The sequence below is a fragment of the Grammomys surdaster genome, unplaced genomic scaffold (assembly GCF_004785775.1).
Source record: "Grammomys surdaster isolate TR1022 unplaced genomic scaffold, NIH_TR_1.0 125698, whole genome shotgun sequence".
NCBI classification, from domain to species: Eukaryota; Metazoa; Chordata; class Mammalia; order Rodentia; family Muridae; genus Grammomys; species Grammomys surdaster.
In genome coordinates this window covers 594,022-609,183 of record NW_021620534.1, presented here as the reverse complement: position 1 = coordinate 609,183, position 15,162 = coordinate 594,022, and the positions used below count along the sequence as shown (strand labels likewise).

General features: G+C 39.4%; 1 protein-coding gene across 3 annotated transcripts in view; it reads left to right on the top strand.

Annotated features, from left to right (window-relative positions):
• Positions 1–15,162, top strand: part of Armc8 (armadillo repeat containing 8) — an 88,376-nt gene that overhangs the window by 27,448 nt on the left and 45,766 nt on the right. For 2 of the 3 annotated variants that reach the window (XM_028788051.1, XM_028788052.1), the window contains exons 3-11: positions 1,577–1,648; positions 3,316–3,458; positions 3,723–3,820; positions 6,609–6,701; positions 9,016–9,096; positions 10,648–10,723; positions 10,821–10,911; positions 12,485–12,545; positions 14,681–14,881. In XM_028788051.1, the coding sequence (XP_028643884.1) occupies positions 1,577–1,648; positions 3,316–3,458; positions 3,723–3,820; positions 6,609–6,701; positions 9,016–9,096; positions 10,648–10,723; positions 10,821–10,911; positions 12,485–12,545; positions 14,681–14,881 (916 nt within the window). The remainder of the gene's footprint in view (positions 1–1,576; positions 1,649–3,315; positions 3,459–3,722; positions 3,821–6,608; positions 6,702–9,015; positions 9,097–10,647; positions 10,724–10,820; positions 10,912–12,484; positions 12,546–14,680; positions 14,882–15,162) is intronic. The other variant, XM_028788054.1, reaches the window with a different exon arrangement.

Below are 15,162 nucleotides of genomic sequence, written 5' to 3'. Positions count from 1 at the left end.
CCCACTCCATCCCTCCTATTCCCATGCCTCCTCCCTCTGTCTCCCCAACTCCATCCCTCCTATTCCCATGCCATTTGCTTTAAATCTGGACAAAAAAGGTTTTCCACTCATTTGTAAAACTAAGACGGGAGATCTCTCTGGCCATCCTTACAAGTGTCTGAGGTGCCCTTGGGTGTGGTAATGCTCCCTCCCCGCTTTTAGAACAGTATTATGTAGGAACACAGCCCTCTTGTGTTCAGTATTAGAGATTTCTCATCAGTTACTTTAACAATATTTCATTGGCAATTATGAGTTAGTTTTGCCTTATTTATATTTTCTCTACATATCCTTTGGGGCCATCTATGAATTTGTAAACCAAATAGACATTTATAGAGGTACTTTTATTTTAAAAGGCAATTTTATTTTTGAAGTAAAGAATTCTGTTTTGTGTGGCTAGAATAAAAATTGGCAAATACATAAAAATATACAAAAATTATTTTTTATCTTTTTAAAATATAATTGGCTATGTAAGCAGAAATACTAATCCTGTGTAGTGTGTTGTTTCCAACCAAGTTGAAGACAAAGTGTGTGAGCACAGCAGGACACGGAAAGGACAGGATGGAAATGTGTTCACAATTCTATGAAGACCAAATGTAAGAAATTAAATATTGCATTAGAAATTTTAAAGAAGCCATTAAAAAACAAAATCAAACTTCACAGGGGTAGGTACAGCTAGTGATAGTCAAGCAGATAAGATGGAATCCTGAGAACTGTTGAGGAGCTGGAGAGAGAGAGGCGAGAGTGATTAAGAGGACCTGCCTTTACAGAGGACCCAAGTTTGATGCCCAGCCCCATGTTGTGTGCTTCACAGCTACTTGTAACGCAAGATTCAGGAGGTCAGACACCTTCTTCTGATCTGTACTCACATGCACACACACGCACACATGCACACACGCACACGAGGAAGAGAAGCAAAAGAAAAGGAGGAAAGGAGGAGCATTAAAACACTAGGATCAAATAACTCTTCCTGAAATCCTTGCCCTCTAGCACTTAAGACCCTTATTCTAAGAGTCTTCTGCTTATGCACACACAGCGGGGGTGTGACTATGAATGGATCTATGAGACTATATGAGAATGAATGGGAATCCCTGAAAGGCTGCTGAGTGCTGGTAGAGGATGAGTGGCTCTAAAGTCACAGCTGAGGTAGAACACAGTGGTCCTTGCTGCACAGTCATGTAGGTGCCATTGGCTGGTGGTTTGTCATCTACTCCCAGAGTTGTGCTGAAGTAGCCTAACACACTCCTTTGTATTCAAAGGAATGTTGCCCATTTTAGAGGAGTCCAGCTTGTTTTTAGTGGAAGTCTTTATCAGTGCTCAGGATTTCTGCTTCTTGTTGGATAGTCCCATAGCCAGTTAGCACCTGTCACTGTCCCCTCTCCTTAGCACTCTGGCTGACAAGGGTGAGGAGCTGAGATTTGTTAATCTTTTCTGTCCTTGCTTTATCCGAGACGTTGCATGATAAAGTGGAATGAGTTGGCCTTTGATACTGTCCTATGGTGTCTCAGTGTGCTTGTTTTTGTTTTTCTTCTGAATTTAGAGACATGAAAAATGCTGTAATTGGAAACAATAAACAGAAAGCCAACCTCATCGTTCTAGGAGCTGTTCCAAGGTATGTTTGCTGTCTAACTAACTTCCTCTGCCTTTCTTGCCGAGTCTCTTGTGTCCTCTGACTTCCATTATAAGACACCTCATGCTGGGCAATGGTGGTGCACGCCTTTAATCCCAGCACTTGGGAGGCAGAGGCAGGCGGATTTCTGAGTTCGAGGCCAGCCTGGTCTACAGAATGAGTTCCAGGACAACCAGGGCTACACGGAGAAACCCTGTCTCGAAAAACAACAACAACAACAAAAAAAAAACAAAAAATAAAATAACAACAATAACAACAACAAAAAAAACCAAACAAAAAACCAAGACACCTCACTTCTCATAGTCTTTCTTGGTTTTTTAGAATAAATGTGTTTTAAAATAATGCCTTAATGTACACTAACCATGTCTAAGGAAACATATACACATAAATGCAAGTGTGTGTGTGTGTGTGTGTGTGTGTGTTTGTGCATGCGTGTGCTTAGGGAGCACCAGGGTTCATAGAACAAGAAAAATGGTCCTAAGTGGTGGAGGTTGAGGATTTGGGAATAGTTCTTTGACAAGTGGGCTCAAACTGGCATGGGATAATTAGACAGAGAAGAAAGCATTCCATTCACAAAGAACTTCACAAGGACTCTGAACATTTTTGTTAAGAGAATTAGTAAGAGTTCCTCTTAGTATTACTGCTGTGAATTCAGAGTCTGTTTCTACTTCGCATCTAAGATTCAGTAGAATTTGGCATTGGGAGTCTTCAGATCCTGAAGGGACCCACCAGGAAGTGGCAGACAGCGTGGGGGATGGTGCTGTTTCTAAAGAGACCACTTGCTTACAAATTTCAGATTTATATTTTAGTAAACTGAGATAAGATATTTATTTTGTACAAAATAAAACAATGTCTTAGATATTTGTTTCTCAATGTTTTCTCATTGAGTATAAATAATTACTTAAAAAATTCAAATAAGTTCAGACTATATTTTTAGTTTTCATTTTTTAAAACTTTTTTTGAGATAATATTATTCCATATCTGCCTTTCTTTCATCTCTCCAATCAATAGTCCCTCTTTCTACCTTTCTCTTTCAAATTCATGGATTCCTTTTTTATTAGTTGTTGGTGTGTGTGTGTGTGTGTGTGTGTGTGTGTGTGCGCGCACACGCATGTCTCTGTGTGTAAGTGCTCAGTTTGTATACTGTTACTTGTATGCATGTTTTCAAGGCTGACCCTTTGATACTCAATAACCTGTTGTTGTGCTCTTCTTTGGAGAAGACTCTTTGTCCAGTTCCGAGCATTTCTTAGTTGCCTGTACTTCATCTGGGGACAAGGCCTTGTGAGGTTTTCCCCATCCATGTTACATGTCTGCTGGTGCCATCCATGTTTAGACAGTCATGTAGTGAGACTATGGTATAGCTTCTGACATCCTAGAAGACACATTCTTACAGCAACCTCCCTGTTCCTCTGGTTCTTACAGTTTTTCTGCCTACTTTTCTTCAATAATCCGTGAGCCTTACGTGTAGGAGTTGTGTTGTAAATGTTTCCGTTGAGAGTATGCTTTGCAACTCTGCCTTTTGATTGGTGTGTCTACCACATTTTTATTATGTGGGATGTATTTCCCATACTGCTTTTATTACACTGCTTTGTTACGTTTATTATATTTGGTTTTACAGTCCGTTTACCAAGTCCCCTTTATTTCTTTAGATTGTTGTATTTGCTTCAACAAGAAACCTCAAGCACAGAATTGAAAACTGAATGTGCAGTGGTGTTAGGGAGTCTTGCAATGGGCACAGAAAATAATGTCAAGTCTCTACTAGACTGCCATATTATCCCTGCCTTACTACAAGGTACGTAGGGAACCACTTTCTACATAGTCTGTTTACAGTGTTTTAAATTTTGGTTGAAAGATGTGTCTCATGCTGGGAAATGGTGTCCCACGCCTTTAATGTCAGCACTCAGGAGGCAGAGACAGGCAGATCTTTGTGAGTTTGAGGCCAGCTTGGTCTAAAGATCGAGTTCCAGGATAGCCGGGCTACACAGAAAAATCCTGTCTCAAAAAATAAGACAAAAAACAACAGAAATTGTGTCTCACGTGTAGTTTATCTTAATAGGACTACTGTCCCCAGACCTGAAGTTCATTGAAGCTTGCCTCCGATGCCTTCGGACAATCTTCACCAGCCCCGTCACTCCAGAGGAGCTATTGTATACAGTGAGTTTGGGGTATTTGGGGGTCACAGTCAATCTATTTTTAGTTTGCTTAGTGTCTCCTAATCCACCATAACTGTTAAATGTAGAAGTCATAGCAAGTATGTGACTTTCTGCTTATTTGGAATGTTGAATGTTATACTTTGTAAATAAGTGAATAAGTTACAGTTACACACTCTGAGAACTTACATGCTGTTTTTAAAGCCTCGGCTCTGTGTGTTGATTTTATATATAAATTAAGAGAGTATGTTTTTCTAAATTATGAAACATTTCAATTTTATGCTTTGGAGATTTTATTTCATAGAGACACTTGAAAGTTCAAAAGTGTTAAAGGCAGGGCAGTGTGGGTGTGTGGGCAGCCACAGAACTGTACTGGCTGACTGGACTGTGTGGAGGTCAACTGTCGAAAGCTGCTCAGACACTAACTACAGTCAGTCAGTACGTAAGGGGATATTTTTATGTAGAAGTTAGGTCCCAGTTCTTCCTGCCAGCCTCATGCTCCCTTAAATAAGACTCAGACTCAAAATATATTTACTATTATAAATTAGCTAGGCTCTTCTCTGACTAGATCGTAACTAAAGATAACCCATTTCTTTTAACCCACATTCTGCCACATTGCTGGTTACCTGTGCTCGGGTACCATGCATACATCTCATCTCGGTACATCTTTCTGGCCCAATTTCCTGCCTGACTCTATCCCAGAATTCTTTCTCCTCCCTAATGTCCCACTTCAATTTCTTGCCTAAGCCATAGGCCATAGGCTTTTTAACTGACAGGTGATGCTTCCATACAGTATACAAGATGTTCTCTCTCCATTTCTACTTGGAATCCTACTTAATCTGATTGGTAACTGGAGGCAGTTATGTAACTATTCCTTGTTCTTTTTATCATGTCTGCACTACAGATATAAAAATTTAGTTGTCAGAGAGGACACACAGAAGAAGATGGTTAGGAGGTTATTGGAAGAGTTGGTGAGTCAGAGCAGTAGAGGAAGGGAAGAGGAAGAAGTGGATTAGAAATGAGCAGTCTTGGAATCTGACCAGCCCTTTTTCCCTCTGCTCCTTCTCAGCCTCTTGGACTTCCATGGCTGTTTTGCAGTCTTTCTCCTTTTGTTTTAAGAACTACTCGTGACAACTCAGAGTTGTACTAACGTGCAAGCAAGGAGCAGAGATTCCACTTTCAGGGAATTACAGCCTTCTGTTTCCCTACTTAGCCCATTCTTTCTTCCTCGCCTTCTGTTTTTGTCTGTAGACCAGCATTGTTCCTTTGGGAAATTAATTAGGTCACATATTCTTAGATCCTCCTCAGGCTTGCAGAATCAGAATCAATCATTGAGGGCTGGAGAGATGGCTCAGTGGTTAAGAGCACTGACTGCTCTTCCAGAGGTCCTGAGTTCAGTTCCCATGGTGGCTCACAACCGTCTGCAATGGGATCCAATGCCTTCTTCTGGTGTGTCTGAAGAGAGCTACAGTATACTCACGTATATTAAATAAATATATATTTTTTTTAAGAATCAGTCATTGAGACCATTCTTTTTGTGTGTACATTTGTACATAAGCATGGCTTTGGAATGTGTCCCACGTTAAAACTAGGAAGCTTGAGCCAAATTTCCTTTTCTATCTGGTTCAGTCTGAAAATCCCCTTTCAGTTTGTAATTGGTTTTGCATTACAAATAAAAGGAAATCTTGGAAAGCCTGGCAGCAGGGTTCTCTTTTCCTTTGCCACCATGTGTTACCAGTAAGCAAGGTAATAGGCTATAAGCTTTTTATGTGTCTGTGTATGTTTGTGAATGACATGCAAGAATGTGTGTGCTTGCATGTATATGGCTGTGTATACGTGTGCACATGCACATTGGTGTCCTTGTACATGTGAGGCCAGAAATTGGCATTGGGTATCTTGCTCAGTTGCTCTCCACCTTATATGTTGAACCCAGAGCCCATAGATTGAGCTAGTCTAGCTAGCTGTCCTGTTTAGGAGATAACCCCATCTGCTTCCTGGGGCTAGTATTACTGGTGGGTTGCCACACCCACCTGGCTCGTGGGTCCTGGGGATCTGAACTCCTAATCCTTGTGTTTGCATAGCTCCCTGGATAGTGGGTACTTTACCCATGGAGCCATCTCTCCAGCCTAGGAGTGGGCTTTATGTGAGAAGTTATTAATCATGTGAAGTGTCCTGCCTTGGCTACATTGAAAATAGCAAGCACATCATGGTTGTTACTGGTGTTTACCATAACATCTCAAGATCCAAACAGTCAGACTTGTTTTATACAGTACTTCTGTATAGACTGTTTAACATTGTTTGTGTTAATAAGTCACCCCCTCATATTTTGATTCCAGAATTGTTTTTTTTCCCTACTCTTGGCAATGCTGTTTTATAGTGAGACCATTGGTTACTTTCAGGAGTTATTAAGTTCTTTGTCTAGGACTTTATTTTCAAGGATGGCTATGAAAACATCTTTATTTTATACTTGAACAATTCGAAGGGCCATGATGCTTTTATTTTGCTATACCTTTAAGAGACTTGATTTAATACCATTGAGATACAAGAAGCTTTGAGATAGGGGATGGCTCAGGGGAGTTAAGAGCACTGGCTGCTCTTCCAGAGGTCCTGAGTTCAATTCCCAGCAACCACATGGTGGCTCACAACCATCTGTACTGGGATCTGATACCCTCTTCTGGTGTGTCTGAAGACAGCGACAGTGTACTTAGATACATAGTTGTAGAAAGACTCACTCACATATATGCTTAGTGCCTAAGTTTCTTGTTGCTGTCTGTTCCTTCCCTTCCATCCAGGATGCCACGGTGATACCACACCTCATGGCGCTGCTGAGCAGGTCCCGCTATACCCAGGAATATATCTGCCAGATCTTCTCACACTGTTGCAAAGTAAGAACGAGAGTAAATGTTCTCACTGTAAACTTGTATGTCTTCTCGTATGTAACAGAGCTGATTGTTGAAGCCTGAAATGCACTCTGGCTTGCTTTCTGGGTATGAGTGTGATACTTAGGGGTGAATGTGCTGTTTGACATCTCTCTGGGCCTTGTGTAAATTTTATTGACTTCAGCATACTGTACGTTTGTCTACTTATTGAGAGCTTTTACGTTTTCACTTAAAAGAAGTGCTTGATAGCCTCTTTTTAATATAATGGTCTGAGGGCAGCGTGGGAAGAGGGCAGAGCAGCAGCACCTCGTCCTGCCCTCTGTGCTTAGTGTCTGAAAGATCAGTTTCTGTGCTCTTAAAAGGCCCTGGCTGTCTTGGAACTTGGTCTGTAGATCACCTGGCCTTGAACTCAGAGATCTGCCTGCCTCTACAAGTGCTGCTCTACAAGTGCTCCCAAGTGCGGGGTCAAAGGCGTGTGCCACTGCCACTGGCCTTTATTTGAAATTTTGGAAATTCTTAAGTGCCTTCTAACTTTTACTCAGGTTTTTTTGTGTATGTTCTGATGATCCAGGCAGTGATTGTGGAAAACATTGCCTGCCTTTTTATCATGTGTAACTCAGATGCCAGGTGGAGCACTTCTGGTCTCAGGAAGGAAGTAGGAAATAAATATACCTACCACCCTACAGTAGGAGGCTCACTCTTCTGTGCTGTTTAGCATGTCTTCCCTAATAAAATTAGTTTACCTGGCTTCAGGAATGATATCTACCTTGTAATCTAATTATTTTTAACCCCATCTAGTCCCTAACTGATTATCACAGCCTAAAATATAAGGGTTTTGCTTTGCCCCGTCCCCTCCCATCCTTGAGATTTCTGTTATTGATTGTTTTGAACATTTGTAGGCCAATTCGTAGAAAATGAAACTTTGCTGAAATTCATTCTCTAACAATGGGTTCAAATCCACAAGGTGTAAGTATTCTTAATAACAGAGTTATGTCTTAGTCCCATCCCTGCAAATTGCTTTCAAGGTTCAGCACCAGAAGTTTCTGAGCATCTGAAATTGCTGAATGCTGTCTCAGCTGTGGTCAGAGATGAAGGGGTCATTCATTACATCACCTCTGCTTTACTGGAGAGATGTATGTCAGCCAACCCTGTAACCACTACTAACAAGCAGTTCTATTAGAGAAAAACACCTTTACTAATCTTTCTTTTTGTTTGATAGTTTATTATTCTTACTAAATAATCACATTTAAGTATTCTGAGATATAAGTGAACCTCCAGGGACTTGAGCTGAACCCGTGCCAACAGTAATGACTCGGGTGCACAGTAGCCTCGTGTGTCTTTGAAAACAGCTGTCCATGTGGTCTTTCTTTCTTTTCTTTCTTTTTCTTTTCTTTTTTTTCCTTTCTTTTTTCTTTTTTTTGAGACAGGGTTTCTCTGTGTAGCCCTGGTTGTCCGGGAACTCACTCTGTAGACCAGGCTGGCCTCGAACTCAGAAATCCGCCTGCCTCTGCCTCTCAAGTGCTGGGATTAAAGGCGTGCGCCGCCACCACCCATATGGTCTTTCTGCTGTGCTTAGTCATGAAAATCTTTTGCTTCTATGTTCTTTTTCTGCATATAAGCTCAAATAAATAAAACTATAATAGGGATGTAGGGCTCGTTCATGGCCACTTATTTGAGATGAAGTGGAGTAGGACGTTACAGTAGATTGGAATTACCGTTAAGTCACGTCATACACTTTGAGGAACAGACAGAAGGAAGATGGCGGAAGCACTGTATATAAACTGACATAATTACATCCTCGACTGTTCCTGAATTATCAAGATACAAAAAAGGACTAGTAATCATAGTTGTCAGAATTCTAATTTCTAAATTGTTGCTGCTTTGTGAGCAGTTTCCCAGATTCCTGACATTTCCTTGATGTTCTCAACCTGTGGGTCACATATCAGATATCCTGTATATCAGATATTTCTGTTATGATTCTTAACAGTAGCAAAGTTACAGTTATGAAGGAGCAACGAAAACAGTTTTATGTTGGGTGTCACCTCACCATCATGAACTGTATTATAGGTTGAGATCCACTGCCTTAGATTCTTTTCCCTTTGTTATCTTGAGAGGTAAGGAGGGAGATATAGACATGTCACGGGGAAGTTATGGCAGCACCTTATATGCCAAGGCCTCTCTGCCCTGCTTTCGGGCTTTGTTCAACCACAGGGCAGCTGAGAGATATGTGCTGTGGGAAATGTAGTTTACTTTAAAGAAGTGTGATTTTATCAGAATCATGATTTTTGTTAATGTGTTACTGTGTTCTCTTCTCTTGCAGGGGCCAGATCATCAAACAATTTTGTTTAATCATGGGGCAGTTCAGAACATTGCTCATCTCCTGACCTCACCCTCTTACAAAGTAAGTTGTAAAAAGTTATGTCAGAGTTTATATTCATTAATAGAAAGAAGCCCTCATATTTTATTGCCTCTTCTGAAATCAGGAGTAGATTTCTATCCATCCATCCATCCATCCATCCATCCATCCATCCATCCATCCAGGATACTGTGTTCTGTCAGTAAGGTGGTACAGGGTGTATGTTACTATAGCATGTTCTTCTTTTGGGAAACAGTTGTTCTTGTCCATTTTTTAAAATGATATTTTATGTATGAGTTGTAGATTTTCGTTGGCGAAGTAGTATTTCAGGTTTCAGTTTACAGTGCTGACCCTGTTACTTGAGCAGCTGCCTTCACGTGTATAGGAGTAGTGGCTAGTGGCCCCAGGGCAGACTTTGGATTTTTCATTTAGAGTGTTTTTTGAGGTACACTGACTCAAACCTACAGTATATGCCTACATATGTATCAGACTCTAGCATGTACTCTGTTTTGTGTTTTGAGTTAAGATGTCAAAAGTTTTCAGGCTTAATAATTTTCGAATACATGGTATGCTTTATGAAATGCTCAAAGAATGAAAATACTACTTTTTAAAAAAGTAGAGTAACAGTTGGGGAGTAACAGTTCTCTTGTTACTGCCCAGCTGCCTGCCCCATGTATTCCAAATAGTTTTTTCTGAAAGAAAAAGGGAAGAGAGACAAGTTTTTAGACAGTTCTTTCGTGACTCTTTGTTCTTGCAACCCTCTTCATTAATTCTCCATTTTTTAAAATTTCCATCTTTTTCTGCCCTAGATTTATTGACCATAACAAATTTTAAAACTTTAGCATCTTGCAGACTGCACTTGAGTGCACAAGCCAGCACTGCAGAGCATTCCCAGGTGAGGGCAGGCTCTTCAGTTACTTGTCCTTCTCGGGCCTGCCCACCTCTCAGGGTGGTTCTGTGTAGCATCAGTCTCAGTGGTGAGGATGCATGATGTCATCTGGTGGAGACTCTGCTGGGGACCCCACAGATATAACTTAACCCTCTCTAACCTTAATGGCAACATTACTTCTTAATTTAAGCCCCAACTCTATCTCACACACATGTATAAGAACAGCAAAACCAAACCAAAACAAAACAAAAAAATCCAGAATCCTTTACTAAAGATCTCTCTACAGAAAAAGACAGGTTCCATTTGGAATGCATTTGATAATTTTTATTAAGTTCCATACTCTACCGTATAAAGCTTATATTTTGTATAATGTTTTTTAGAATTGATTAGGTATTTTTCTATTGATTTTAACTGCTACTTTTTCACTTTTTCTTTTACTTCAAAAATTACTTGGCTTCTGCTGTTGTCTCTGCATATGCAGCAGTTATTGTCATTACTGTGGGTCCTTTTTGTTTAGTTTTTTTTTTAGTCTTAATGAACGACTCAGGACTTTGAGCAGTCTAGGCAAGTGGCCTGTTTTGAGCTGTGCCTCTAGGTAGTATTAAATAATTATTCAAAAGAGTGCTTTAGATTCTGAAGCATTAAAATCATATTTCAAAATTTTAAATAAATAATTGAAATATGTACTTTTTCATTGTTTTTTACAGGTTCGAATGCAAGCACTGAAATGCTTCTCAGTTTTAGCCTTTGAAAATCCCCAGGTATCGATGACCCTGGTAAACGGTAGGCTGAAACTTTCAGTGACACCTATATGATTTAATTTATGAATGTCACATATTTCAAGGATTTTCTTACCCTTTGTTTTTTGTTTTGTTTCTAGTTTTGGTTGATGGGGAATTGTTACCACAGATATTTGTGAAGATGTTACAGAGGGATAAGCCTATTGAGATGCAGCTCACATCAGCAAAATGGTAAAAGTCCAAACAGCCTCACAGGAGATTCTGTTAACATCGGAGTATGGGTGTGGTGGCATGATGCTTGCTTCCTTTGCATCTTGGCTTATATTTTCCAAACGTTTATACTTGGTATAAGGAACAAGGCTGTCATAAAACTGTTTATAAAAAATTATTAAATCTGCCATATGTTCTTCTTGTCTTTAGAGTAAAATAACAGAATTCTAAATGGCAATGCATTCTAAATACTCAGCTAGAAAGACAAAGATAAATAAACCTAGAGTGTTGCTTGAATTATCAGTACAATTATATGTTGAATACGGGTTGTGCAGAGTTCTATGCTAAGTATTTAGTTCCAATAGAAGAATTAGAATTTTGTATTATAGGTTTCTTTGTTTTTTTTGTCTCAGTTTCAAAGTGAGTATTTGCTTCTAGTTATTTTGTTTGATATGTTTTTTCCTCCAATGGTAAGGCAGTGGCTCCTGCTTCTCCTCCTCCTCCTCCTCCTCCTCCTCCTCCTCTTCCTCCTCCTCCTCTTCTTCCTCTTCCTCCTCTTCCTCCTCCTCCTCCTCCTCTTCTTTCTCCTCCTCCTCTTCCTCTTCTTCCTCCTCCTCCTCCTCCTCCTCTTCCTCCTCCTCCTCATTATTATTATTATCATTATCATTATTATTGTTTTCCTGCCTGCACACCAGAAGTGGGCATCAGATCTCATTATAGATAGTTATGAGCCACCGTATGGTTGCTGGGAATTTAACTCCGGACCTCTGGAAGAACAGCCCCTTTGATTTTTTTTTTATTACATTTATTTTCATTCAAAGCCAGATATATAATTATGGAGTAAATTGATTCTCAGTAGAATTGAATCTCTGACCAACCTGTAGAGCTACTGTTAGGACTTCCAAATCCTAATTTCCTCTCTCTCTCTTTTTTTAAAAAGACTTGTTTGTTTATTTTATGTATAGAAACACACTATAGCTGTCTTTAGACACACCAGAAGAGGGCATCAGATTCCATTAGAGATGGTTGTGAGCCACCATGTGGTTGCTGAGAACTGAACTCAGGACCTCTGAAAGAGAGCAGTCAGTGCCCTTAACTGCTGAGCCACCTCTCCAGCTCCCCAAATCCTCATTTCTGATGGAAGTCTATCTTTGTGATCTTTCTACTGCTGGTGGGCTTGGACTGTTCCCACATAAGGCCCTTCACCCTTTTACTGTACCTTAACATCACTTTCCTTTCTGTTAGGGAACAATTTAAGCCTAAGAAGTATAGGAGGAAAAAAGGAATGAAAAGAAATGAGAAACAGAGAGATAAATGGGGGGGAGGAGAGCTAAAAAGACATAGAGAAAAAACATAAAACCTACTTTATTCCCAGCACCTGGCTTCAAAATGTATCTACTCATTTTGGATTTTCTTTTTTATAGCTAGCCTACTATTTTTATTTTTTTATTTCTGAGCTAATGGGCTTTTATATGGAGAATGTCAGAATCTTGTCATAGTGTTTGGATTTTTCCTTTTTATACACTCTTAAAATCAAATAGTATTTTTTTAAACATTTTAAACCTCAGGAATAATTCATGTTATTTTATTCCAGTTTAACTTACATGTGCAGAGCTGGAGCAATTCGCACAGATGACAGCTGTATTGTATTAAAAGTAAGCCAATCAATTCTCTTAAAAACATTGAGTATGAATCTTGCTATTCTTGCTTTTCTTTTCACATTTGCATTGTGGTATGGGTGCACTGCCTAAAATGACATTAAACCCCATGTTTTTCTGTGGTTTGCGTGTAGTCTAAAATTGGATTCAGATGTATATGAATATCACAATAAAATAATTCTTCTGTTATTATAGTCTTCCTTTTATAAGAGAGTATAAAATTGTACAAATATGTAAAACTTAGATGAAGTAGAACTGTTTGCCAATTACACAGGAAAAGTTATATCTCACCCTCACAGCCCAGCATCAGAATACATAAGAGCGTAAATAAAAGAAGACAGTGTTCATCTGTGTTACAAGGCACATACGTCCTGACCTTAGGCAGGCCTGAATCTGTGACCATTCCTAGTAGTCCTGAGAGCTGGAGCCTAGGTTTAGCATGGCTGCCTCTGACTAACTTGGGATATCTCACTCTTCAGTTCTGGTTATGAAAATGGAGGCAATAATTCTCACTCAGCCTATCTCACAGAAGTATTGTGAGACTAGCCACATATTAACACATTCCAATGTGTCATTTGCTTTAAAGATCAAAACAAACATATTACCATTGTTGAAAAGATGAGTTTAAGGATTATTAAGAATGCAGTGACAGCCTGTGCGTTTAATCCCAGTACTGAGGAGGCAAAGGCAGAGGTAGGCGGATCTCTCTGTGTTCAAGGCTAACCTGGTCTACACAGTGAGTTCCAGGATAGACAAGACTACACAGGGAAACCTTATCTGGAAAAACAATAAATAAACAAGCAAACAAACTTTGCTTTTACTCATGAGACTGAGTCAAGAAGATTACAAGCTTGAGGCCATCTTGAACTATTTAGTAAGACTGTCTAAACAAAAGAAAGCACCAGGAAATCATGCTTAAGTAGATAAATTAGTGACTAGATTGCATTAGTCTTTGGTGAAAAACATGAGGCCTCCTGAGTAAACACCTATACATCGACTGCTAAGGACTTTCCTGTAAAGGACTGACTTATTTCTCTAACCCTTACTATGTTCTTTCTCATCATTAACGCAGGTTTAGTAGTAATACCTTCAAATCCTTCAGTTGGGAGCATTGAATTTACCATGAATTTGTAGCATTGATAAATATTAATAATTAGGAATGTTAGGAATAGAATAGGAGCTTCTCCTCATTAGCCTACAAGCCTAATAAGACATTGGTGGTACTCAACATGTTGACTTCTGTGGCAAAAAGTAGAACAGGATGATGCAGCTGTCTTTGAGGCAGTTATGCTCTAGTAAATAACCCCAATAAAACTCATTGGCTTACCACATTTGGAGGAAGAAACGAGCAGGATCCAGAAAATAGCAAAGCATAGTTAACTGTAGTAGTCAAGACAGCTTCCTGTAACGATTAACACTTTAATGTCTCCTGTTACATAGCCCTTAAGTTGGAGTCATTAGCCTTAGAAATAATAAATACACAAGGCAGCTCTGAGAGCCTAATATAGAGAAGTTAGTTACCAAGGCCAGTGTCGCAGTGTTTGAAGCAGCTCAGGACAGTTGAACTAGTGACACCACATTCACTTCAGCATGGTACTGGGAAAAGTTACCAACTGTGGTTGACACAGGTTACTGATACTTTAGAGCTGGTGGGATTTGGGAGAGGCAAGAATTTTTTAAAGCTATATTTTGCTTTTGTGTACCTGTAGATAATTAATTTCTAAAACAAAAAATAAGAGGGATCCCAACCATATTTCTAAGGAAAGGATATCACTGCTGATTAAACGGCCAGCTCTCTTTTAGGTTGAGCACATACATGGGGCAGAGCTGTTGACATGGTTTGAGGTGTCAGGAGTTCTCAAATGTCTTTTATAAGATTCTCCAATACTGTCTCAAAGCAAGTAGAGTTTCTGTTAACATAATTAAGAAGTTAGTGTGCTAGAATAAACAATCTGCTCTGAAGTTTGCTTGTTTTTGCATTTAAACTTTTACTCTAAAAACCAGTTGAGGAAATAATATATCATACAAACATGACTTCCAGCCAATACCACTGGATTGAATTAGTTACCAAATGCTCTTCATCAAGCTTTTGCCTTTACCAAAAAGCAAATAATTAATCTCCCTGCTTTCAGACTTTGCCTTGTTTGGTTCGAATGTGCAGTAAGGAGAGATTGCTAGAGGAGAGAGTTGAAGGAGCTGAGACCCTCGCCTATCTGATTGAGCCAGATGTTGAGCTGCAGAGAATCGCTAGCATAACCGATCACCTCATTGCCATGCTGGCTGACTATTTCAAGTATCCCAGCTCAGTGAGCGCCATCACTGACATTAAAAGGGTATGTGCTTCTGGAGTTTTAAAGTTTTCTTACTGCACACAGCTTTGAAACAATTGACAATTCCATCTGAGAGCCCATTTAAATAAAAGAATCTTTTATCTTTATTAACATAGATAGATTGTGAGGTTTAAAAATCTAGTTTGTTTAGTGTTTATCATTAGGATCTTTTTTTCACTAAGCACAAAATCAAGAAGAGAATTACATTGTTTGCTTCCTTAAGTAAATCTCCAGAATAGTGAGGTTCCTACATTGAGTATTGACTTTATATTAGTATCTAACAA